This window comes from Aulonocara stuartgranti, assembly GCF_965226115.1.
Source record: "Aulonocara stuartgranti genome assembly, chromosome: 15".
NCBI classification, from domain to species: domain Eukaryota; kingdom Metazoa; phylum Chordata; class Actinopteri; order Cichliformes; family Cichlidae; genus Aulonocara; species Aulonocara stuartgranti.
Window position 1 is genome coordinate 41,317,136 of NC_138951.1, and position 23,539 is coordinate 41,340,674.

Below are 23,539 nucleotides of genomic sequence, written 5' to 3' on the forward strand. Positions count from 1 at the left end.
CAACAACAACAAAACCCACTAGTATGTATTGTAAGTGTCACCTGGCAGTTCGCTGGTGATTGGCAGAGTGGGTGCGTGGGGTGAGGTCGGCGCTCTTCTGTGGAAAAATCCAGAGGCGATTAACGCTCTCTGGTGCGAGTGGGTGTATTGTTCGGTAAGAGACTTTTGCCATTTCGTTTGGATCACTTATTGTTGTAGGTGCCGATTTTTAATGCGTGTTGTTGGACTTTTTTAGTGTGACCACGAGTTTTAATGGAGGAATTGATCGACTGCGCGCAGGGAAACCGATCGTTGGTATATTTGTTTGTTTTAGTTCTGTGATTTTTGAATGGTTTAATAAAACGGATATTTTATTTGGTAACATTTTAAACCATAATGTTGTTTTTCAGCTGTTGTTGTGCTGCCTCATCTGTCCTTTTGTCGTTCTTTTCATTGATTTGTAATTTTGTTTTGGTCCGTGCAGCCTTAAAGGCGGTTAATGCTTGAGAGTGAGCCGTGTGAGGACTAACCTCTCTTTTTGTTTGTGCCACTTCCTTTAACATCAACACATAGCGCTGATTCCCAGCTGTGCTGAGACCTGGATTGTTTGCCGTCTCATGTGCAGCGGGGATATCAGCAGGATGTGTTGTAAGTGCCGTCTGGAAATAACTGGGAAAACTATGTTTAATTAATGTAACAAATTATCAGTTTATTTCTTTGCCCCTTTTATTCGGTACCTTTGTCCTCGGTTACAGTATTTTTCCCCTCATGCGCGGTATTTGCACAGAGGTGGAGCCGCGCATGGACTCAGACTGACTGGACGCAACATTGAGCAGTTGCACCCTCTTGTGGCTGAAGTTGGTATTACATGAAAGTGCCCTTCTAACGCAATGAATTCGCTTCAAATCTCAAAAAGCCAAATCTGATGAGCTGCAATCTCACTCACACTGAGCACCTTTAAACATATGTTGGTAGAATATGACATGCCAGCATGTTTTTGCACTCTTACACCTCTGAGTTAAATTTATTTTCTAATTAGTAATTTTGACTTTTTTTTAGTTTCAGTTAATTTCTAGAGTGGATTTTATTTGAAACTGTTTAGTTTTACTTCAGTTTTTATTAGTTTCAGTCTCTGTGATGATTACTGTAAGGAGGGCATATATCAGAGGCAAAATAAGGAAAACCAGTGCAGGTATTATACTATGCTACAATATTCAAAATACTTTATTTTAGTTACTTTTAGTAGTAATAGTAGTTTTTATTTAACTATAATAACCAGGCTCTGATATTAACATAAACGTCCTTACATCACAGGACAGGAACCTGCCCGAGGACCTTCAGGCTTTAAAATTTGAGTCTGAACTTAAGTGAAAGTTGTTGGGTCATTGGACGTTCAGCACAAAGACAGTTACATCTGCAAACTCAGAGACGAGTATTGGAAGCGATTTGTGACAGAAGGACAGCAGCAAGAGTGAAGGGGAAGTCATTTAGTAATGAAACAGGAAACGGCTTACCTCAATTATATGGATAAGATCAAGACAGACAACTGGTGCTTAAGCAGATTTCTTTACTGAAACGAACACATGACTTTTTACAAAATGTTTCGATGATAATCTGGAAGTATTTTCATATTTTCCTTCAAGAGGAGACGACGAGAGTGGACCGGTCTCTCCTGTGTCGACAGGTAACATCTTAAAATGACATTTACACAGAACAGCTTTTACAAAACAACAACAAAATAGAATTGAAAGAAAATCCCGTCCCCACTCGCTCTCGTAAAACTCTTTTGATAGTTTCTGAATAAAACAAATTCATTCTGCACCGGCCTGATGGAGACGAACTCTGTGACGCCCGAGGCTCGGCCGGGAGGAGGAGGGGAGCACACAATCCATAAGACATCTTATAAATGTACAATTAACATTCTTAAACATTAACAAATTTAGCACACAGCTGTTCAAATGTCCTCGCAAATTTAAATAAAAGTGCAAAGCACAGTTTTCAGTAGGAGAGAGAGGAAACAAAGCGCATTAAAAATCCAAATGGACTCTTTAAAATTCATCTCTATAGTGTAGAAAAAATAGAACATACATCGGCAACCTCGACGGCTGCAGGGTCACTGCAGACTCTTATTAACGCAGAGGCTGCTTTCTCAAAGCACCTTTAATAAATAGGCAGGTAAAAACATGAAAAAGCGAATTTCAGTTCTGCTAAATGTGAAGGAATGCAGTTAATGACAAGGAGGCAATTTCAGTGAGTTAGATGGCACCGCTCCCAAAGAGAAATAGGTCATCAGTTTCTGTATCCTGCAGCCGGGAATGCTGGGAAAAGTTACAGGGAGATTCTTTCAAACAGCATCAAAGTAAAATCCTCTGAACTCTGAAATATTACACTTATTAGTCTTTTCCACATACAAACTTTACGTGGTCGTGTTGCTCAAGTATATTTATTGACAAATTTAAGCATTGAATTTATTTTCTTGCCACCTGTACTGGGACAGTCCTCTCGCCCTTATAAGAAGTTCAGCTGCTACGGTTCATCTTGTTTTCCCTTCCTGACGCCTTCACAGGGTCCTTGTTGTACTAAATATCAGTGCGCTGCTCCTCCACAGAGGATGTCACCCTGCTGACAGACTCCAGCTTTGCTGTTGGACTGCAGCTGCTGACGACCTACTGCAAGCTGAAGGGACACCAGAACCAGTAGAAGGTGTACTGGTTCATGTGCCACTACATCAAGCTCACTGAGGATGTTAGAGCTGAACGAGGACTACCAGCTGCAGTCCAATGAAACCAAAGTCCACCCACAGGAAGAGGCTCTTTGGAGAATCAACAGACTTCACTGATATGTTGTTTATTTGTCCCCAAGTACTTGTAGTGGAAAACATTTAGTTTACTGCTGTTACTGAACTCGAAACGCCATAAAAATGCTCACGATGTGTCTAAAACCCGTCAGATTAGGAGTCGTCTGATCAGAGTAGAAATACAGGTTATTGACAGATTTAAGGCAAAGTTTTTGTTGGTACTGATTAAGTCTCGGTACAGAAACTCGGGCGTTCCAGCTGCACTACAGATAAACACTGAGGTTGCAGTTTAAAATAATCTCCTTGTAACAAGATCGCCTGACAAAGAGGTGATCAGAGTGTCGTTGGACTGAACACCAGTCCAGATGTGCTGGAAGGTTTGCCAGTGAGAGTAACTGTGTAACCTGCACTGTGGCTTAATAGACTCCTGTTTCTATTGGGTTAAAGGGGGGTGGGGGGGGTTGGGGATTTTTCCAAATGTCATCATTGGGAAATTTAATTCTCCAACTCTGCAAATCATTTACATCTGTGGATGCCAAATGGAAGAAGATCAACCGATTGGCTAGTTTAGCTTGTTAACGAGTGATGAATTACATTATGCAACAATGTAGCCCCGAGTAAGAAATCTGGCGGTCAGCGAGGTCTGATCACCTGCTTGTTAAAGTGAACATTTGCCTCGGTTCAGGCTTCTGTCACAGACGTCACAGATCAACAGTTTCTCTAAACCTTTAAAAATACCATCAGGACAGCTTGAAGAACCTTCTAAGGTTGGGAACTGTCCCGACTCTTCAACGTCACTCCTGCATCTTTGAAACGCTATTTAAGGAAACAAATGGTTTCCTCTGACCACAATCTGTGGTAGTACATGAGCCTCACAAGCTGGAAGTCTGATGGTTTGTGGCAAATTTGCACATTCTTATGAAGTTGATCCACTTTTAGTGAAGTAGGGGGTGCCGTTCATTCTGTAACACTGTGGCGCTGCTGCGTGCAAGCAAGTTGTGTTCAATTAGATTAGCATGGCAGTATTTCAGTCTAACCTCCTCAAAGTTTGAAACCCGGCAAGTTTCAGGGGTAACGTTTTTAAAAGCTCAATCAGTTAACCAACTGATCTTTTGAGTAACTGGTAGAAGAAGAATAAAGTTAATTCAGCTCTTCGATCAGACTCCTTAAATAATTAACTGTAAACGTTAAGATGTTTGATGTCTCTGCGTTTCCACTGCTGCAGCTAACAGCAGGTGTGAGCCGTCAGCTGATTCTGAAAATACAATCGTTTTGCAATAGTTTCAACTCTAAACACAAAAACCCTCAAAGAAGCTGCTGCTGTCAGCAAAAATGGAAGATTTCTGCACTTAATGTTAAACATCTCCATAAATGACCTTTAAGACGAGAAGTATGTCTGTGATGCTCGTTCTCAGCCTCCCCCCTCAGAAGCTGCCTGCCTTACTGCTGTGGCCCTGGCTTCAGTGACGCTACCACATATTTAAGAACCAGTAACTGGGGAAATATTTCTGTGAAGGAAATCTTGGCGTGCACATATAGCACCAGCCCCTTCCACACGCCTTCCTTCAGTAAGTCCAACTGTTGGAACAGTTGAGTGTTTTGGTTTTTCTCTACTGTAGAGAAGAGAACTGGACCAGTGGCAAACACAGGATGTGCAGTCAGGCGTGTTTGTTCCTGTGCTACAACAGTCGAGTGTAGGGTAATAAATCATCAAGTGAAATTTAAGAGTGAACATTTTGGACGATGCTGGTCGTTCTAACGAACTCAGACAGTCAGAAACTGTAAATCCGAGCGTATAAAAAGTTGCTGACCTGTTACTTGCCGGGCTCAGTGTATCACAGGCACTAATGGTAAAGGACAAAATGAAATAAAGCTGAGTTTGCTTTAAGCTTAGATCAACACTAAGGAGACTGAAATGTTTAGAGCAGATTCAAAACCTCATTTTTTTAAATTGACATCTTTGTGTCAAAATGCTACTTGACTGATGTAATGCTTTTTGTTGTATTGCTTCCTTCTGATGCGTGCTGCCGGGCGTGGATTCAGCCCGTCTGTGGACTTGTGTGGAAAAAACTGAATGAAACAATACTGCAGTTTCCTCGACTTACAGACAGGAGAGGAAAAAAGAGAACAGTCCAAAGCGGGTCCTGAAGGAAGTCATCTGGAGCTACACTCTCTCTGCGGCTAGCTGCTAAGTTAAGGTACAGTGAGCACAGTTCAGTCTGTCAGTGCTGCTGGTGAGTGGGTGGGCAGACAGGAAGTGGCCGTTACTCCATGATGGCTCTGTAGATCACAGGCTCGATGTAGTCCCCCCTGTAACGGGAGTTGATTACTCTCTGTCTCTTTGACTCCTGAATGATTTCCTTCTCCTCGAAGATCCCGTCGAACCTCATGTCCGATGCTTTCGACTGTAAAGAGATGGTACCGTCACTGAAAGTGCTTCTTCATTTTGATGAACTTCCAAGTAAACTGAAAGGAACACTGAATGGGACAGACGGGAGAACGTACCAGTCTGGTTTTAACTCTCTTGGGGAGTTCTTCATCCAGACTGTAGACATCATCTCTCTTGGCTGTTAGTTGTGATCCGTCCTCAAATTCCACCTGCAGTCCAGAAACATTGAGTCAGGACACAAACAGATAACAACATTCAGCTTGTTGAACAACGTCTTTGCAATCTGCTGCTGATTTACTAGAAGTTTCCAGGAACAGCCAGAAGACGACTGCCTTTAAAGCCGAGCAGGTGACTCGTTTTATGTGAAGCTGTAAAGCATTTTGATTTCTTACTACGCGTCCAACCTACTCTGAAAATATTCCCCAATCAGAAATACGAGGCATGAAGGAGATGTGCTCGCCAGCGAACGCATCCTTCCTTACTGGAAGTCAGAAATGGTTCCCGCCTGCGTTCCCGTCTCTGCTGTTACACACTGAAGAGTTTTTTCTTTACATGATTAAAAACTGGAGAAAGAAGACAAAAAAAATCTTACCAGGTACATTTGAATGACGTGAGCTGCCACAAACTTGGCCCCGTACACCAGGCCGTCCGTCCATCTCACCTGAACCACCTCACCCTGCGGCGGTGGTCCAAGCTGAGCGCAGTCTCGGTTCTAACAGGCAAAAAACAAACCAAGTTCAAAGAAACGTGAAAGGAGGATAAATATCTGATGCAACCTGACATGAAATATGGCAGTGTCAGCTGTTCTGATGCTCGGGTCAAGTGTGAAGCACTAGATGATGTTTGGATTACTCCAGAGGCTTATAATCAGGAACTGCTGTGTAACATGACTGTCAAAGGTGTGTGGTGGCTTTAAGGCGAGCACAGGTGGATGAACTGTCTGCCTGCAGGGACAAGCTGTGAAAATATCCCAAATATAGTGCAGGGTTAAACCGCTGCCGTCTACTGCAGTGACACACACGCTGTGGATAACTCAGGGTGTCGACGTGCATTTACACGTCTGAACAAATGTCTGCTAAAAGAAAGCAAACACACGAGCATCGCCTTTGACATCCAGCACAGTTTGCTTCATATTCATGGCTCATACCAGCTTCACAGTCTCACAACGAGTGGTTGTTGTTTCACAGGCTAACCAGGAGGCTGCCCAGCGTCTTCATCATCTTCATCATGACCACACCACTGTATTACACTGGCAACATTTCTGAATTTAAGGTTTTTTTACGTTAACTTCCTTTAAACAGTTTCAGCTTTGCCGGTTTTAAGCTAAAACGGTTAGCTAATCTCTGCGACTCACTGTTTTGATGCTGGGATGTTACTGCCAACTAACTGCTGTACAAAGTCGACATCTAGGCTTGTTTACAAGGATACACAATATATGGACACTGGGTCCCTTTGCCACATGAAACCAGCCTTTACAAACACCTGTGAACGAGCTAACGGCTCACTGGCTCTGAGCGCGGTACAGTAATGGGACGCCATCGCTGCAGCGAGTCAGGTTGTGAAGAGGGCGGTTCAGCCTCTCCACACCAGCAGGCAGCTTATTGGAGACAGCTGATGGACATTTCCTCACATTAAGTTTATTTAAATTCTGTGTGGTCTCCTTTATTAAAGAGACCACTCCCTGAGAGTATGTTTAACCACTTTGTGTTCTTTACAAAATGAAAAGACGTAGAAGGTAGTGGAACGTACCACGATGTCCTCGGGGAAAAGGTTATCGCTAAAAGAACCATCGTCAAAGTTGACCTCGTAGAACGTCTCTTTGGACAGCTGCACCACGTCACACTGGTAGTAGCGCCCATTCTTGTGCTTGCATATGACCTTCTGTCCCACGGTCAGCTCGTGCATGGCTGCCTTATTGCGCTGTCAAAGGGAAAAAAGTATTTTTATGCGTGCGACTGCAAACGGCTTCATAAATCTGATATTTGGGGAAGTTTGGGGTATAAAATAACGTTTGTTTGTTTTTTACCTCAATCTGAGCGGGACCTTTGTGTCGACAGCAGGTAACGTGTACCACAAACGGCCATTCATCTGGCTGCATCAGCACCCCGGCGGCCTGTGCACAGGTGGGGTGATAGGCGGTGGGGCAGCGCCCGTGAGAGCACTGCACGCAACAGCCGGACGCCTTCTTCATCCGCTTCTTACAGTAGTAACATTTCTGTTTGAAGTGAAAGAAAATTCGTTTTAGTCTATGAAATTATTTTTTATTAACAAAACTTCAAGGAACAAACTGCCCTCATACCAAGTATTAAATGTACCTGGTAACTCATCTCCAACATCTTCCCTCTTCTTTCACACATTTCCATTTCAAACATATGAACAGTTACGGCCACATCAGGGACACTGTCGTGTCACTAGAAGCTCCCTTGTACTTGGTATTTAACAGCAGGAACTGTCTGCAAGTACGCCATAAAATTAGTCCCCCCTAGTATCTTGGTTCACATAATATCCTAAAATCAGTAAATTGGTTGATAACAAAGTGACGCTGAGCAGGTGACATGAAAGCACTACTACCAACATACAGAATTCATCTTATGTGCCATCATGTTAGGAGCTACACTGTCAGGAAATCTAAGATATTTTAACCTCTTTAGAGTTTAACCGTAACACAGCTGTTTTTCTGCTATCTCGAACAACTGTACTGTATCTAGCTGCATCATGACTGTGGAGGGGCGTGGTCTGCAGTGCTGCTGCAGGGGAGGCGGACGCACCTGAGCGGCATCTGCAATCACACCTGGCCAGCTTAAAGTCTGTACTGGGTCCTGTCTGTTGTCAATGTTGTTGGTGTGTGTGGCTGCAAAGCTGCAGCCATCTGTGTGTCACAGCAACCGTGCAAATAAAAGTAAATGCTGAAAAGCATGAATGTGTGGGCAGGTCTGCTGTGGGTCGTTTCCAGGGGTGCCAAAACCCAGGATGGGGGCACGCCCGACCCAGTACTGGGCCAGCCAGGAGAGGAGCTGGCCCAAATGGGGACCACGTGGAGGGAGCAGGTGGCAACAATGGGAAGAACTGCAGCTTAGACTGGGTCCTGGCCGACGCCACCCACACCCGCGACCCTCGACTGTGTGGGAGTGCACCCGCGCCGGCCCCTAGAGTGAGACCAGCCAACCTGTCTTTGCACCTGTACCCACTCCTCGGGTAGGAGCGGCTGGTGCCCGGCAGTGGCCCGACCCGGTTTCTTCTCCCCGAAGGAGGGTAGCCGAGCAACCTCCACCCCCACCACCTACCCAGCTGGGGCCAGAGGACGAGGCGCACGAGGGACCTCACCCACCGGAGATGGAGGTCGGGGCGTGCGAGGGTCCTGCTAAGCCTGAAGTCGGCATGCTGGCCAGACCGGCCTCACCTCCACCAGAGGCCTGCCCACCGGCCGCCCGCCAACCCGTCTGGGAGCCTCGGCTCACGGCCACACCTGCCGCACCGCCACCTCCGGACCCACCTCGTCACCAGCGCCGATGGATACGCGGGCTACCACCTGAACTGACACCTCCCTGTCGCTGGGCCAGAGTCCAGACGCACCTGAGCGTCATCCGCAATCACACCTGGCCAGCTTAAAGTCTGTACTGGGTCCTGAAATGCTTCTAATCACAATCTGTAGCAGACGACTACATAAAGAAACCCGTGTCACACTTTTTAGTGTCATCTCTTCAGAACAACAGTGTTTCTTCTAAAGAGATATAACTAATGATAAACTGCTGTCATCTGTGTAGAGGAAGTGTTAAACGTCCTAAGATTTCAGCTTCTGTCTCTGTTCGTGACATTATTTGTACTTGCTGGTATCTTTGTTTTGTTCACGTTGTTTGTTTGGAGGTCGCACTTTCACTCTAATTAGCAGCTTTCAGACTCGAATTTCCTTCTTCATAAAAATGTGAACTTACCAGTTTGAATCTCTGCAGTGGGATCCCACTCAAGTCCACAGGACTTCTTTCTGTGATGTTGACAAAGCGTGCCTCCAGCACAGCAACCGCACACAGCACGTGTACCCACCTGCAACACACAAACACACCCCCACAAAGAGGTCACACCCGACCACAGGCAGCATCAGTTTGATGTTGTTTGTTTTCTTCATCTGTTTTTATGGTTCTAATTATCCAAGCAAAGATACAGCAAAATGAATCAGATGGCAGGGGAGTCAATTTTGTGCGCATCATCACACAAAACAATGAAGTCAAGTCCATTACTGAATCACACCCACGTTTCCCCACTTACACTTTACTTGCAGGCCGTCTAGATGTAATAAGGGCCTCCAGGCACCAAGATAGCAACTCATTTTAACATTTTAATGTTTTCTTTTTTAAAATAACCGTCTCACAGACTGACAAAATCCCCACCTGATTTACTCAAGAATAATCCCCTTGAATTTATCTTTCAGTTCCTGCTAACATGCACGCTCTTATCCTTCCAATTTCATGATTTCCTACCACCTGGCTTCTTGGCCAGGCCCTGAATTATATTCAACTTCTTGCGGAGACAGAGATCTCATGTGGCTGGTAAAAGCTACCTGCTGCATTTTCTCTGACAGAAAGAGAGGAAAATAAAACAAGAGGATTTCTGTTTCTAAGAACAGAATTTAATCTCGAGATGCACCACATGATCAGATGTGCTCACTCACTAATGTATCTTAAATGACTTACTTGTTATTGTTGGCTTTCTGCAAAGCTCCGCCCCTCAATGAACACAGGCAGCAATTCTACAAAAAAGAGCGAGATGATCAAAATGATGAAAATACAGAACATCTGGTAGCTAACATCTAAATATGGATTTAATAAATCAATGTCTATGATGTGGTTGGAGATATCAAACACAATGTGTCTGATCTAAAAGTTTATTCAAACACGTGGGAGGTAAAATTAGGGACCCAATGGATCTGTTCAAGTTCCTCACTGTCACATTACAGCTTAAGTATTCGTCTTTTACATATTAATGAACATCTGTTACAGTCAAGTCACATTAAGTTCACACAGTTGTGATGAAGTCAGCCTGCAGCAGTTTCAGGTTCTGTCACAGCAGAGCTCAAGAAAAGGTGCAAACCTGAAAACGACTGCACACACACTTCTTCCTCTCCGTGATGAATTTTTGAAACACTGAATTTATTTTCTAAACTGTGATGAACGAGGCAGTTAATTCAGTGTTTAATCACATGATCAAACATGACAACCACACATGTAGGCAGAAATATTTCAATCCTGATGAATAAATAACAAATACTCCATCTCCCTCTGTCTATATATCGTCCCTGCCTGGGGACGGGACGGCAACGGGGAGCCAGGATGACGGGTCAGGGGGGAGATAACTGCTTTATTTGTGTGTGTGTGTGTGTGTGTATTCATAGATAGTAATTAGTAGCCTAATCCTTTCTTCATTCAGCAACCCTGCACTACCAAAGTGTTAGAGTATAAATCTAATGGACTCAAAGCAGTCTCTCCTTCGAGTCTCTATTTATAATAATGTGTTTCATGCAGTGGTGCATATCAGTACATTATCAAGATGCAAGCTAGTTATAAACTGATGTAGCATTTAATGTATCTGATTGTTTTAGGCAAGTAATCTTTTGCTTGTAACTCCAACGGTATCAAATGATCTGCCTACAAGTTGTAAAAAGTGACGTTTTTCTTCTCTCTGGTGTAGAAAACAGGTAACTGTAAAACCATCACATCTACTAAATTAATATAATTCAACACCCTTAAAAAAAACACTACACGTTAATTAATGTAATTCATGTTACACGTTAATGGTGCAAATAGTGATTGTGTAAAATATCTTTTCATGATTTGGAATGTGGGACTTGTGAAGAAGCAGGATGGACAGTTCCACTTTTAGAAGCCGTTAGGAAACAAATCCCTTGACTACCAACTGGATTCATGCTAACTTGCACGGCTCGATAAAGAGTAAAAACAGCCACAATTATTGGCTGACCTCAGTCATGGCGTTGGCCTTGCAGCGTGCACACTTCCACTCCTTGTTCACACTGGCTGGATCGACACCGTAACAGGCTGGAAGATAGAAATGCAAACTTTGAGACGTCAGTGAAACACTGAAGAACTATGAAAAGCTTTAATGATTCCATTTTTATAACATGATTAATAACTGATGATATGACAAATGCTGTGTATGAAATGTCCTCTGTTTTGTTTGGCCTTTGCATCGGTTCAAACTCGTAATGAAATGATTACTCAGGAGCGTAAAAGACTTCATATTCTATTTTGTTCTTTGAATTTAATTCCTCGTTGTTCTCTGGTCATTTCGATAAACTATTTTGAAACAAAAATTCTTCTTCTCGCTGAAACATCATTTGTGCGTATAGTGGTCACACTTAAAGACTCGTTTTAAAGCAGGAAAAGCCTCTGATGAAAACACTCATATGTCAAACAAGGCTAAGTTAGATATAAACTAACACTCCTACTTGAAGAGTGCGTGTGTGTGCAGGCGCACATGCGTGTACTGACATGCATGAACTCTCACGCTGCACTGTGAGCAACTGATGAGGAGACTGGTTCCATCTTCTTCCAGACGAGGAGTGACCGGTTGCTCTTCACACTCAGCGTCGTCCTCTGTGGTGGTGGTGAAACACATCTCAGGAATCAGAGGTTTGGTTCGCATCCGCTCCCCGGCCACCACCACGTGCGTGTCGATGCTGTTCGCACACTCAGTCTGACAGCAGTCACAACAAACACATGTGGACTCTGTTAAGAGTTGCTGTTTGTCTCTCGAAACACACAATTTACTGCTTTCATCTTCAGCCACAGAGGTTTAAATGCTCCGTAATCTTACGCGCCCTGATTAGCTGTCAAAAATACTATTTTTGGAGTCGCTCCATATTCAAACCTGATTATGATCAATCAAACATCTAAGAAGCAAAACAGTCACACATTAAGGTACAGCGCTAATATTAGCAGACTGGAAACCAGTACTGAAGATGAGATGTTTGTAGGATGAAAGAAGGGAAAATAGTTGAGGAAAAAGGTAAATATAGATGATATGACACGACATTCAGTCTATGAATGGAACGTTTGAAGATTTCACAGATGACGGACTTTTGTTTAAAATGGAAAATCTGGAGTCTGTTCAAGTTTGCACGAACAGCCATAAAGAGGATCAATGCCAAGTACGAGAGTTGGACTGGACGAACATATCAACGACAGCCCTAATTTTGGGGGGGAAATTAGTTCGTCCATGTTTGAACTTCTGTGTTGTAAACGGGCAAATCAGTCCGTGCATGATTACATTGCCCATCAAAAAGTCTGCGCGTGCGCGAATGTATCGCCCATCGTCGATTATTGGACTGACAGGTGTCGGTGGGAAATCTTTACATATGGCCCGACACTACCAAGTGCATTCATTGAATTCATGTAGATGCAGTTTGGTAAATGAAGTTGCCGTGAGGCTGGATTTACTCTGTACTGTGATGTATCAGAAGATACAGTCTGGACCAATTAAAACAGTGTAAACTTCCCATGATGCAACTGTTCTGATAAAAATCCCTTTTAGCAAACCTCACCTGGCTTGGCTCATCTCACCAAAGAACACTATATTACTTGCATGTTCAGATGCTGCGGGGGCCTGTACCATATCTGGTTTTGTCTCGGTGGACTGGTGAGGAGCAGGTCTGCTCTGCTGCGAATTACCTGGTGGTACGTGTGGAAGAGCAAACAGATGGAGCAGTATGGAGGCTTGGAGCCTATTCGCTGGTTGTACTCCCTCTCTTTCTTCAGGTTGGGTGGCCTGCTTTGCCACAGGTGAGCCAGAGGCTTGGCCCAGCCCTCACCCTCCACACCCCCTGCCTCCACTGGGGGCGGCTCTTCTGGAGTCTCTGAGGCACAAAAAGCAAAGACAACACATTTAGCTAAAACAGCATTAGGAATGACAGAGGCCTGGTTTGTTTAGTTTCACTAATCTAATTCTGTTATTGGCTTTGAAGTCAAAGGTGGCTTAATTACCTCTCAAATATAAACTACATGCAGATAATGGGACCTTAAAGTGTTCAGACACACCTTCATCACTCATGCCGTCTTTTATGAGTGGATGGTGTCCTGGAAGCTGCCCAAGGTCAGTCTCAAAGTCTCGAAGTCCTGCCATCGCTTTTGCCACCTGCTGGAGAGAAACAGCATTTTCAAAAGGCCACACAGCTAGTTTGCAGTTGATCATGTTTGCACCATATATGCATCATTCTCCAGAGGCCTGCGCCTTCATCATTTTAGGGTGTTTTTATATTAATAATATCTGAGCATGAAAGTAAAAAAGGCTTACACACCACTAGATGACGAGACTGGGCTGCACCAGAATTCTTAGTTAGCGATGGTATAGTTAAAGTAATGCAGTTATTCAATGTTCAAAGTCGTGGAAAGTAGCAAAGAGCGTTGATGGCTGCATGTATGCATTTGGACAAACACACGAACCAAAGACTGGAGAAAATGTTTAGAACAGTACAAAGATCACACATCTTGGAATGACAAGGCCAGAAAAGTGCAAAAACTACAGCAGTGGGTAACTTACAATGTTAAATACATGTCCACTCACTGCTTTGCCAACATGACAGTTGTCCTCCTCGGTTTCATGGTCGCTATCCTCACTCGTCTTCTCCTCTCTGTACAGCACTTCTCCGTCGCCGTAGTCTCCTTTGGCATAGCTGTGGACGTGCAGGACGTCTGCGGGACTCAGCGTCCTCTGAAACACTTTGCTGCAGCTGTTGTCCAGTGGAGGCTCCTCGCTTCCAGCGGTCTCCTCAGCGCCCAGAGAAACCACCTGGTTCTCAGTGGACTCGGGAGGAAAGACCTCCATAGCCACCACGCAGTTCTTCTCTTTTTTCAGCGGACTTCGTCTGTTTGAAGTTTTCTTGGCATTGGCTTTGGACTGAGCTTTAGGCTGGGGTTTGGTCCCTTTCTCCTTCTTCACCTCCTTGACTTTCACTGTGTCTGAAAGAGATTCATTGAGATACACAGACTAGCACTTTGCCCCCAAACTTTTACAGGACATGGGTTCAGTGTGCCACAGAGTCTTTTTATAATCTTCACTTTATTTCACATATTCAAGTTATTTTTACTTCCAATAGTGTTAACATGCTGCACAGGTCATAAACAAGAGGTCTTTAAAATTTTAATTGTAAGTGGGCTGAAGCAGTTAAAAGTAGTCTAACATAAACGCTGTAATTTGATTATTTTAATAAACATGTAACTTGGATGCTGGCGTGACCACAGTGCTCACGTCTGCTGTTGCTCACAGTGGTCCAAGTGTCGGCTCAGGGAGTTTGTGTGAGGGAACATTGGTGTGAAGTCTGAGGTACCTTTTTCTGCCTTGCTGGTCACTTTAGTTGGAGACTCCTTACGTGACAGCTTGGCCTTCTTTGGCTCCACCTCCGCCTCCTTTGGCTCCACCTCCGCCTCCTTTGGCTCCACCTCCGCCTCCTTTGGCTCCACCTCCGCCTCCTTTGGCTCCACCCCCGCCTCCTTTGGCTCCACCTCCGCCTCCTTTGGCTCCACCTCCGCCTCCTTTGGCTCCACCCCCGCCACTGGCAGCTCAGGTTTGACATCTTCAGAGGCTTTGACAGCTTCAAGCTGACGTTTAGTCGCAGTGTGAGGCTCTGGACTGATACTTGGGAGAGCAAATCGAAGACATGTTGGACAGGACTCAAAACTAAACCGTGTTTCTCAAAGACTGCCGCGAACAAACTAACAACTCCGAGTGAGGCTGACATTAGAGGTGGGAATCACCATACAACTCGCGAAACGATATTATCACAATACTTAACGCACGATACGATATTATTGCGATTTTTTAAAAATATTTTGCGATATTTAAATTCTGCACATAAAGGTAAACTTTATCAATATTCATTTTATCTAATATCAAAGTCTCGCACTCAGTCTTTCTCTCATTTCAGTCAGTTTTATTGTTGACAAACTGAACGGTTTGTATTACAGTCAAGTCCAACTTAACTGAATGCAACCATCTGGTACAATTATAGCTATTCTGAACTATGCAATATGAAAACTATGCAGCCCCTTCAGCAACTGAAGAATTTGAAAGTAAATTTAAAAAAATATAATTTTACATTAAATAAAAAAGTTTTAAACTTAATTAAAATAAAACATGTCTTAAATTAAAATAAGTAAACTGTCATGTTTATTGCTGCCAAAAAAAAAGTTAAACACATTTGGACAGTGAAGGAATGTCAGGATTCTTGCTCAGAAAAAGGATCAACGTGCTCTGAAGTCAACATGCTCTGACTGCAGAGCATGTTGACTTCAGAGAAAAAGTTGTTTGTAACAAAATATCGATTTCTGCTGTCCCTGTATCGATACATTATTAGCAAACAAAATATCACGATACTACACAGTATCGATTTTTTCCCCCACCCCTAGCTGACTCCGAGTGAGGCTGACATGTGAGAGCAAATCACATAATCTGTCACAGCCTATGCTCAATCACTTCTGGCAGAGCCTAAAGAGATTTGTGTCAGTGCTGCTCCTCTGAGTGGAGACAGAACCACCTCTGTACTGGAAACAGTCTGAATCACTGCAATCTTTAAGCTGAGAACATCTGCAAATCTGCAGTGACTCAAATTTTCATCTTTATGGTGGATGCATGTTTTAATTCAACTAATTAGCTTTAGCTGATTATTGTTATTGTACTTAAAATTGGTTTATATGCCATATAAATAGTTTGGGTAAAGATTTTGAGCATTTAACAATGATTTATTACGACCGGTTCACATCCGTATCAGAAAACTCCGTGAATATAGGAGCAGTGGGTTAGTAGTGACTTTAAATCAGACCTTTTGTCCTCCTGGACAGCAGTGTTGGGCTCCTCGGATGGCACCTCAGCAGGACTCTCCTTTGAAGGTCCGATCTTTTTGTCTTCTTTCAGAAACTCGGCGGCCTCCGGCGTGGGCTTGGAGTGGTCGATGGGAGCGTTGTCTTTCCCTGCCTTCCACAGCTTGTAACGTTCAGGTTGAAACTTGCGTACAAATACGTCCATGGAGATCTTCACCATGTCCTGCCGGCATGAACACTGAGAGGAAAACACTCTTAACACACTACGAAGTTGATAAGAATTCACTTCACTATAAATAAACCAGCTGTGGAGTTATACTCAGTGCCGTTCAAACGTCGTTATGTACCAGCGTTGCTTGTTTGCCGTAATCGATCCATCGTTGAGTGGCAAAATTAGTTGACTCGGCGCAGTTGAAGCCGTGGTTGAAACCAGCGTGATAACCAAACGGGAACGTCACGATGAACTGCCCGGCCTCCTGAGTGACCTGAGTCGAGAACAACACAGATCAGTATAAGATGAATGTTTTATTTTATTTTTTCTGCTTATCTGTTCATCACCATTTAGTGTTGCATGTAAGACAACGCAAATTAAATAAAAGATTACCTTTTCAAATGGTATGCCATATTTTTTCAGGATGAATGGTGAAATTAAAGTCATCTTGTGGCGCAGGAAGGCTTCACAGCCCTGGACGTTACCTGGAAAGAAACCTGGAAACAGGATCTCATCAGCAGCGGTGCAGTTGGGCCTCGTTGGCTCTTTTTATTTAAATGGTTTAGTGTAAAACAGTTATGTGGGATATGTAAACATCACTGCCGTTACAGTCTCTGGGGTGCTTTCTGAGTGTACACTGGACTTCCCCTTTCATACGGCAGTGGTAAAATCGAGCTTCTTTCACCTCAGGCAGCTGCAAAAATAAAGCCAATTCTTTCGCGGCAGCACTTTGAGACAGCGATCCACGCCTTTGTTAGCACTCGGCTGCATTACTGTAATGCACTTTATGTTGGGGTCAGCGCATCATATATTACTCAAAATGCCGCAGCTCGTCTTTTAACTGGCACTTGAAAGTTTGAGCACATTTCCCCTGGTTTAGCTTCACTTCACTGGCTGCCATTTCTTTTAGGATTCATTTTAAAATTCTTTTATTTACTTTTAAAAGCTCTCCATGGCCTAGCTCCATCTTATCTCTCTGAGCTGCTACAGCCTTATACACCCACCCGCTCTCTCAGGTCAGCTGATCAGCTGCTCCTGCATGTACCCAGGACTGGGCGTAAACTTAGAGGAGATCCTGCTTTTGCTGTAGCAGCTCCAAACTGTGGAACGAGCTTCCTTTAGAGCTCAGACAGGCCACTTCTTTACCTGTTTTTAAGTCACTCTTGAAAACCCGCCTCTTTACCTGACCTTTGACACCACGTGAGATGTTGGTTTTTATTTTTATTTCAGTTGTTTTTAGGTGATTCGATGCCGTTTTATCTTGTTTTTGTTTTAATTTTATGTTTTATTTATTTATTTTGCTGTTTTCTGTTATTCTATTGTTTTAACTTATTTTCTGTACAGCACTTTGTTCCTGTGCTGGGTATTTTAAAGTGCTTTATAAATAAAATTGGATTGGATTCATACATCTACACATAATAAGCTGAAGTCACTTCAGGCATCGACTCTGTGATCAAGCAGCTTAAAGACAACAATAAGGGTTCTGTCACCTACCCTTGGCGAGCCTTTCCAGACGTTTCCCTTGCTCTGGTGGGACGACGTACCTAAGAAGTAACAAACGTACAGAAATACTGAAAAAGGTGATTGTGACGTTTACACCAGAGTCAAAAATGCTCCAATCGGTGGATGAGATCCCTGCTTCACTTTAAGTAATAACTACATGAACAGAAACAATAACTGAATGTTTTCAACAGTAAATAAACAAACAAAGACATTTTTAAAGGATTTTTCTAAACTGTTTTGTAAACTGGCTGCTTTGGCAAACAGACTTCTGCTAAATACAAAAACTAGATATGTGTTAATATTCACTCGTTCAAACAAAGGTGAGGTTTGTCAGTGACCCTACCAGGACTTTGGCTCTCCAAAGTGCAGGTAGTTGATGCTATATAGATCCATGTCTTCTGTGTGCCACGCAAAGGCGCTCTTCCACATCCCAAAGTACAGGTAGGGCGTGTTGACACCCTTGATCTTGATGCCACTCTCATTCTCCACAATGTCCAGGATAGTGTTGAGACGACCAATGTTCCATTCAGTCACATCCTGCAGAGGAAGGATTCACACAGGCTGCAAGTCAGGACGACTAACCGTATGTGTGAAACTGATTTACCTTTAACTGATCAGGAAAACTAAGGAATGAAGAAAGATGTGAGTTTGTGAACATAAAAGTCTCTTTTTTTAATCTATGAGAACAACCGCATCCCAGTTTATCAATTTAGTAGTGCAGCTAGTAACAAGCTAGCTCCAGTGTATAATATGTGGTTGTATTTTCCCATCAGTTTGCCTCAATTCTATCCACACGTTCCTCCACAGATTCTCTCTTTCCATGAGAGATTACAATTCGTTGGACCCCAGCTGGGAACGGTAATCTTTCTGATCTTGGAGTGCCAGACTAGTCCGAATCTGCAACAGGTAGAGCTGCTTCATTTGCTCTGAGCTCACCGAGGCTGCAGAACAGAGACGGCAGTCAAGACACTGAACTTGAAGATAGGCGCCGGAAGAGAGGTTCTCTGAGAGCCAGCTGATTCTATCGCTCAACGATTTATCACAAATACTCAGGTAATAACACTGGCACAGGAGGAATGTGTAAACTACATTTTTTAACAACCCCACCTGTCTACCACAAACAGAATTTAATATATTTAAGTTCCATGTATGCAGCCTATCAACACTCACTGGATCGTATAGCGTTCCACTGACATCAGCACCGTAAAGTGGAGGGTTAAAGGTCAGGTTCTTCCAAAACTTCCTCTCCAGCTCGTCAAAATCCACGTATCGTGGGCTGCAGAATCTACAGAGAGAGATATTCAGAGAAGACTGAGCAGAGGTCACAGTCGCTGAAACCCATTCATGCAAACTTTCATTGAGTAAACTGACTTGTCCATGTTGGAGGTCTTGCGGAAATCATGGACAGTCATGGGCTTCTTTTGGATGTTGTACTGTGTGAATAGTCCTGACTGGCCGGTAACCACCTGCTGGATGGGAGCGGGAATCACCAGGTCATCGATATCATCATAAGTCTTTCTGGGTTTCCAGCCTTTAGGAGGAATAACCTGCAAGGAGCACAGATGAGAGAAACTCAGGGCAACAGCAGAAGGAAAATAGTGAATTTCTGGAATTAGTATCACACTGAATTTCTCACCCCTTTTACATATTATCATTGATATTATTATTATTTAAAATACATTTATCTTCCTGTCTTAAATCTTTTTTTTTTTTACATATTTTAACAATTGATGGAAATTGTGTAGACAGATACCGTTGTGTGTATGTAAAGATGACACAGGAAGTACGGCTATGAATCAGTGCACAAGTTATGTTATTTTAATGAGTGACTTTACAGGCATGTTAGCTTTAAACAATAGCACAGGAGTCTCAGACTCCTCTTACATCTGCCTCTTCAGAACATTTATATGGCAACACAAATGTTATAAGAAACTATTTAAAGTAACTAAAAGGATGATAAAACTCTGAATATGTCAACATTGAACACGACCAGTTAACCTAACTTCCTGTTAGGTTCATGTTTTCACACTAAGAGCAAACTTTCAGATGTGATCCTCTAAACACTAATGAACAGGAAACGACTGGCTTCTGACTTTGTGCTTTGGTTCAAAAGTCTTTAACAGCTGTGGTACAAAGACATTCGCAGCGTTTCTCTGCTCTGCTAAACAAAAAGTGACAAAAAGACAGAAGCAACTTACTTTTGCCATCCCAGCTCTGTGCGCTCCTTGTGACTCCATAAAGGCAATGTAACGTCCAAAGTCCTTGAACTCCTCTTTGGAGGGGGTGAATGTCATCACCCTGCAGCCCACACTTTGGGCTGGCGTGTCTGTGGTCATCTTGGGAGTGTTATTGTGACCTCAACTCTGGAAAACATAAACACGATTATGTCTGTTTGCCTGACAGTTAAGCATACATTCAGACAATGCAGCACGCTTAGCATCAATGGAGCATCTGTGGGAGCATCCTGGGAGTAACTCAGTTTCTTTGTTGTGACTTGCCTTTAGCTGATGTTGCTCTTTATTAACGTTAGTTGCTATGCATTTTTTTTAATCATGTGCTCTACATTCATATACACACAAAGTGAAAATCTGCACAGCCTGTCAGTTAAGTACAGGAAACCATTCAAGCATCTTCTCTCATATATTCTAACTGATCTGCCGCAGTGATCACAAACACCACAATCAGTGACATTCACCAGATATCCACCATCCCCACAGGTTCACAGTTCCTCTTTTAAGTCTGTGACCACGTCGGAACCCCTCTGTGCCATTTAACAGACTTAACTGATCATCTCAAACACACTGCCAGGTGATAAAACCAGAACATCAATTTTTTAATACAAACTTGAAAAAATAAAAACAAAAAAACCCCTTAAACTTAGCAAGTTTAAAAAAAAATACTCTGTGTAACTTTGGAGCCAGTTTAACTTTTACATTACAAAGACTAATGTTATCTATGATAAAACCTAAAACCTTCTGAAATCAGCACACAGGAACAAGGCTGCTCAATTACAGCAAAAACAATGATTTTGGTCAATTATTTACTGTGATAAGTCATTAATTTGTCAAATATCCAGTTTTTATGGCCTTTAACATTTTTTCTTTGTTTATAGATGATACCCTTTAACTTTAAAGAAAAGTCAATAAAAAAACTACATAAATACATAAAAAAGTCAAGCTCACAGGGACTGATTGTTGCCCGACTAGTGGGTGTTTTGACCACAAAGGCCGTTTCGCAAGAGCAACTGTCAATACCTGCTGGCCCACAGCTTCCACAGTGGGATCTCTCTGGGTGCAGACAAGGCCTAAAAAAGGCCCAGACAGCAGCAGACTCACACACCTCAGGAGAGATGCTTGGTCTCCACACACAGAACTAAGTAGAGCTGAAGCTAACAACCAACCAAAATGCTTTCAAATATAAACACACACAAACATTAATGATGCTACAGATCCTTTCTGCAACTTTTACTTCTGAAAATATTGCGTTGACCTGAGGCTGTATCTGGTCTCATTTTACTACAAAGACAAAACAAAATCTTCAAATGAATATGAAAAAAAAAAGAGTAATCTTATCCTGATTAGCTTGTTTTCATAACTGTTAAAAGCCATAATCATAATTCAAATTAAAATCTCTACACAGGATGTAATAAACCACAACCTCATAGCAGTGCTGGGCACTACAGTTTCAACAAAGGCACCACAACCACACCCACCCAACAATTCGTGGGTCTAGAAATAAATGCTTATTTGAGACTTCTCGTGATAATTAATTATATCAACAAACACAGTTTCGGACATATCACCAAGTTGAACTATACCAAGCATCGCAGCAATAACTTCTGTGATTTTACATTATTGTCTGCTTGTGAACATTTTCCTAACTTCATGAAAACTGAAAACCTCTCCTCAGTCAAAAGCACTCCCAGCAAAACATCCACCCAGACTGGGACCAGAACATAAACACACGGATCCCAAACACCATCTACAGCCTCGTTTCAGGTTTGTGAATTCAAAAAAAACTTTAACCAAGCCTCCACCTTTAGTAATAACACACAATAAACTATATTTGATTAGTTTATTCTTTAACAGAATAATAACGTAAACTCCCGAAGTAATTAGTTTAACTAAACATTGTGTATCACAAAAATCGATTTCCGATTACACACATACTCAACTTTTAGCTAAAGGCAACGCTGCACTCTGTCTTAACGGACTTTACTGGAAGACTCGGAGATCCTCTGTGATTGGACACAGTCCCGACTCAGTCTTATCTTCGGCATGTGATTGGCTCAGCAGAACGTCACTCACACGTGGTAGCCCACTTACAGCGCATCTCCTCGGAAAAATATTTAGCTAGTCCGCTAGCTAAAATGCTATCTGCAACATAGCTTGTTCTGCGACCCGAGAATTAAAAGTTAAGTCAACAAAAATCAAAAACACCCTAATGTTCAAAAGTAACCACTAAGTAGCCAACATTTACGGACAGCGCAGATCCTACCGTCAAAACTGGTAGAAGTTAATAGCAGAAGTGCTGCGGACTCGGAGATCTGACAGCTGCTAACCAACTAGCAAACATGGCTTGTTGCTCACCGTTAGTTTCTCATGCGCAAACTTAACAGTTATTTCTGCTCCCCTCAAAGTGAGCCGCTTCACAAGTGACAAACTTTAACTTACACACGCTGAAATGAAGGGGAGTTGTTTGCTCTCCGATCACAGGTAACAGAGTTGCAATACGGACAACATCAGTCCGGCTAGAAAAGACAGTCCTCCATTATTACAGTGACGCATGCCCAGTGTGTGTTTGTTTACACAGCGCATATGAAGGCGGGGCTACCATAGTCTCCCAGCTAATCACAACGCCCTGTGTTTCCAGACCACGCCTCCTGCTGTTCTGATTACGGACAGCTCAGCTGATGAAACACCTGTTTCCCATTCTGAGATATTAAAAGTAAGTTGAAGAGATTCTGATGTTTTATTTTAATGTCACGGTTGTGAGAGGCCAGCAGCTTTTTTTATGTTCATTTTTTCACATTTTTATTGTGGATAAACCTTTGGCCTTTGATGGTAAACTGATGAGAACCAGATTGTGAGGCAAGAAGCCACTGGGTAGGCTTCCACTGAGATCAGTTACAATCTGTGTTTTGTGTGGAAATACAACTAGCATTAGTAAGTAAATGAGCTTTGAGCTTTTACATCATCCTGATCAAGATGCCTTGTGCCAACAGTTATAGACGACAGGTGGTTCCACCGACAAAAAGTACTTGCTGCTGGAGTAATCAAGGAGTTGCACAGTCTATATGCATCCCCAATTGCTGTAGCAAGGGGGAAAATTTGCATAATCAGGATGTATATTGATTACAGACCATTCTAAATAAGTACAAGAACCCATGATGCCTTAGACTCAGTGGTTGGATGCATCAGTGAGCTTGATGAGACAGTGTACCAGGCTGTGGTTGACTCCTTTGGCACGCGGTGTGAGGAGAATCACTTACAGCTCAATGTGATAAAGATCAAAGAATTGACTGTAGACTTCAGGACCAGGAAACCTGTGACCTCTGTTTCAATCCAGGGGGTCGATGTGGACATCGTCGAGGACTATAAATACCTCGGAGTACACACGTTTAGTGAGAGACTGAGATTACACAAATGCACCACTGAACGACATAGGAAATCATTCCTGCCTGTGGCCATATCCATCTCCAACTCCTCTATCTAATGCACAGTACACAGTGTAATAGCTGCACCCTTTTGCACATCCTCCACAGTAAAATAACAAATAGCAAAGCTTTACAGGTTAATGTAAAATATCAATCGTAAATATTTCACTTCTGTGATATT

The 23,539-nt window shown here is 42.9% G+C and overlaps 1 protein-coding gene across 3 annotated transcripts; it reads right to left on the reverse strand.

Moving 5' to 3' along the window:
* Nucleotides 1-1,529: 1,529 nt before the first annotated feature.
* Nucleotides 1,530-22,499, reverse strand: kdm4aa (lysine (K)-specific demethylase 4A-a). Of its 3 annotated transcripts, none has more exons than XM_082505424.1 (22): nucleotides 22,376-22,499; nucleotides 19,901-20,065; nucleotides 19,074-19,249; nucleotides 18,873-18,987; nucleotides 18,046-18,239; nucleotides 17,694-17,743; nucleotides 16,593-16,696; nucleotides 16,336-16,473; nucleotides 15,991-16,226; nucleotides 14,500-14,807; nucleotides 13,737-14,131; nucleotides 13,211-13,307; nucleotides 12,845-13,029; nucleotides 11,666-11,870; nucleotides 11,136-11,212; nucleotides 9,854-9,909; nucleotides 9,098-9,206; nucleotides 7,192-7,380; nucleotides 6,915-7,085; nucleotides 5,758-5,877; nucleotides 5,282-5,374; nucleotides 1,530-5,181 (listed from the first exon to the last, which is right to left on the reverse strand). In XM_082505424.1, the coding sequence occupies exons 2-22, from the start codon at nucleotides 20,036-20,038 to the stop codon at nucleotides 5,041-5,043; spliced, it is 3,297 nt and encodes a 1,098-aa protein (XP_082361550.1). In that variant the 5' UTR covers nucleotides 20,039-20,065; nucleotides 22,376-22,499; the 3' UTR covers nucleotides 1,530-5,040. The 3 variants fall into 3 exon arrangements, with proteins under 3 accessions (XP_082361550.1, XP_082361549.1, XP_082361548.1); XM_082505423.1 differs by having other exon boundaries at nucleotides 13,211-13,310; XM_082505422.1 differs by having other exon boundaries at nucleotides 13,211-13,310; nucleotides 13,713-14,131.
* Nucleotides 22,500-23,539: the final 1,040 nt, after the last annotated feature.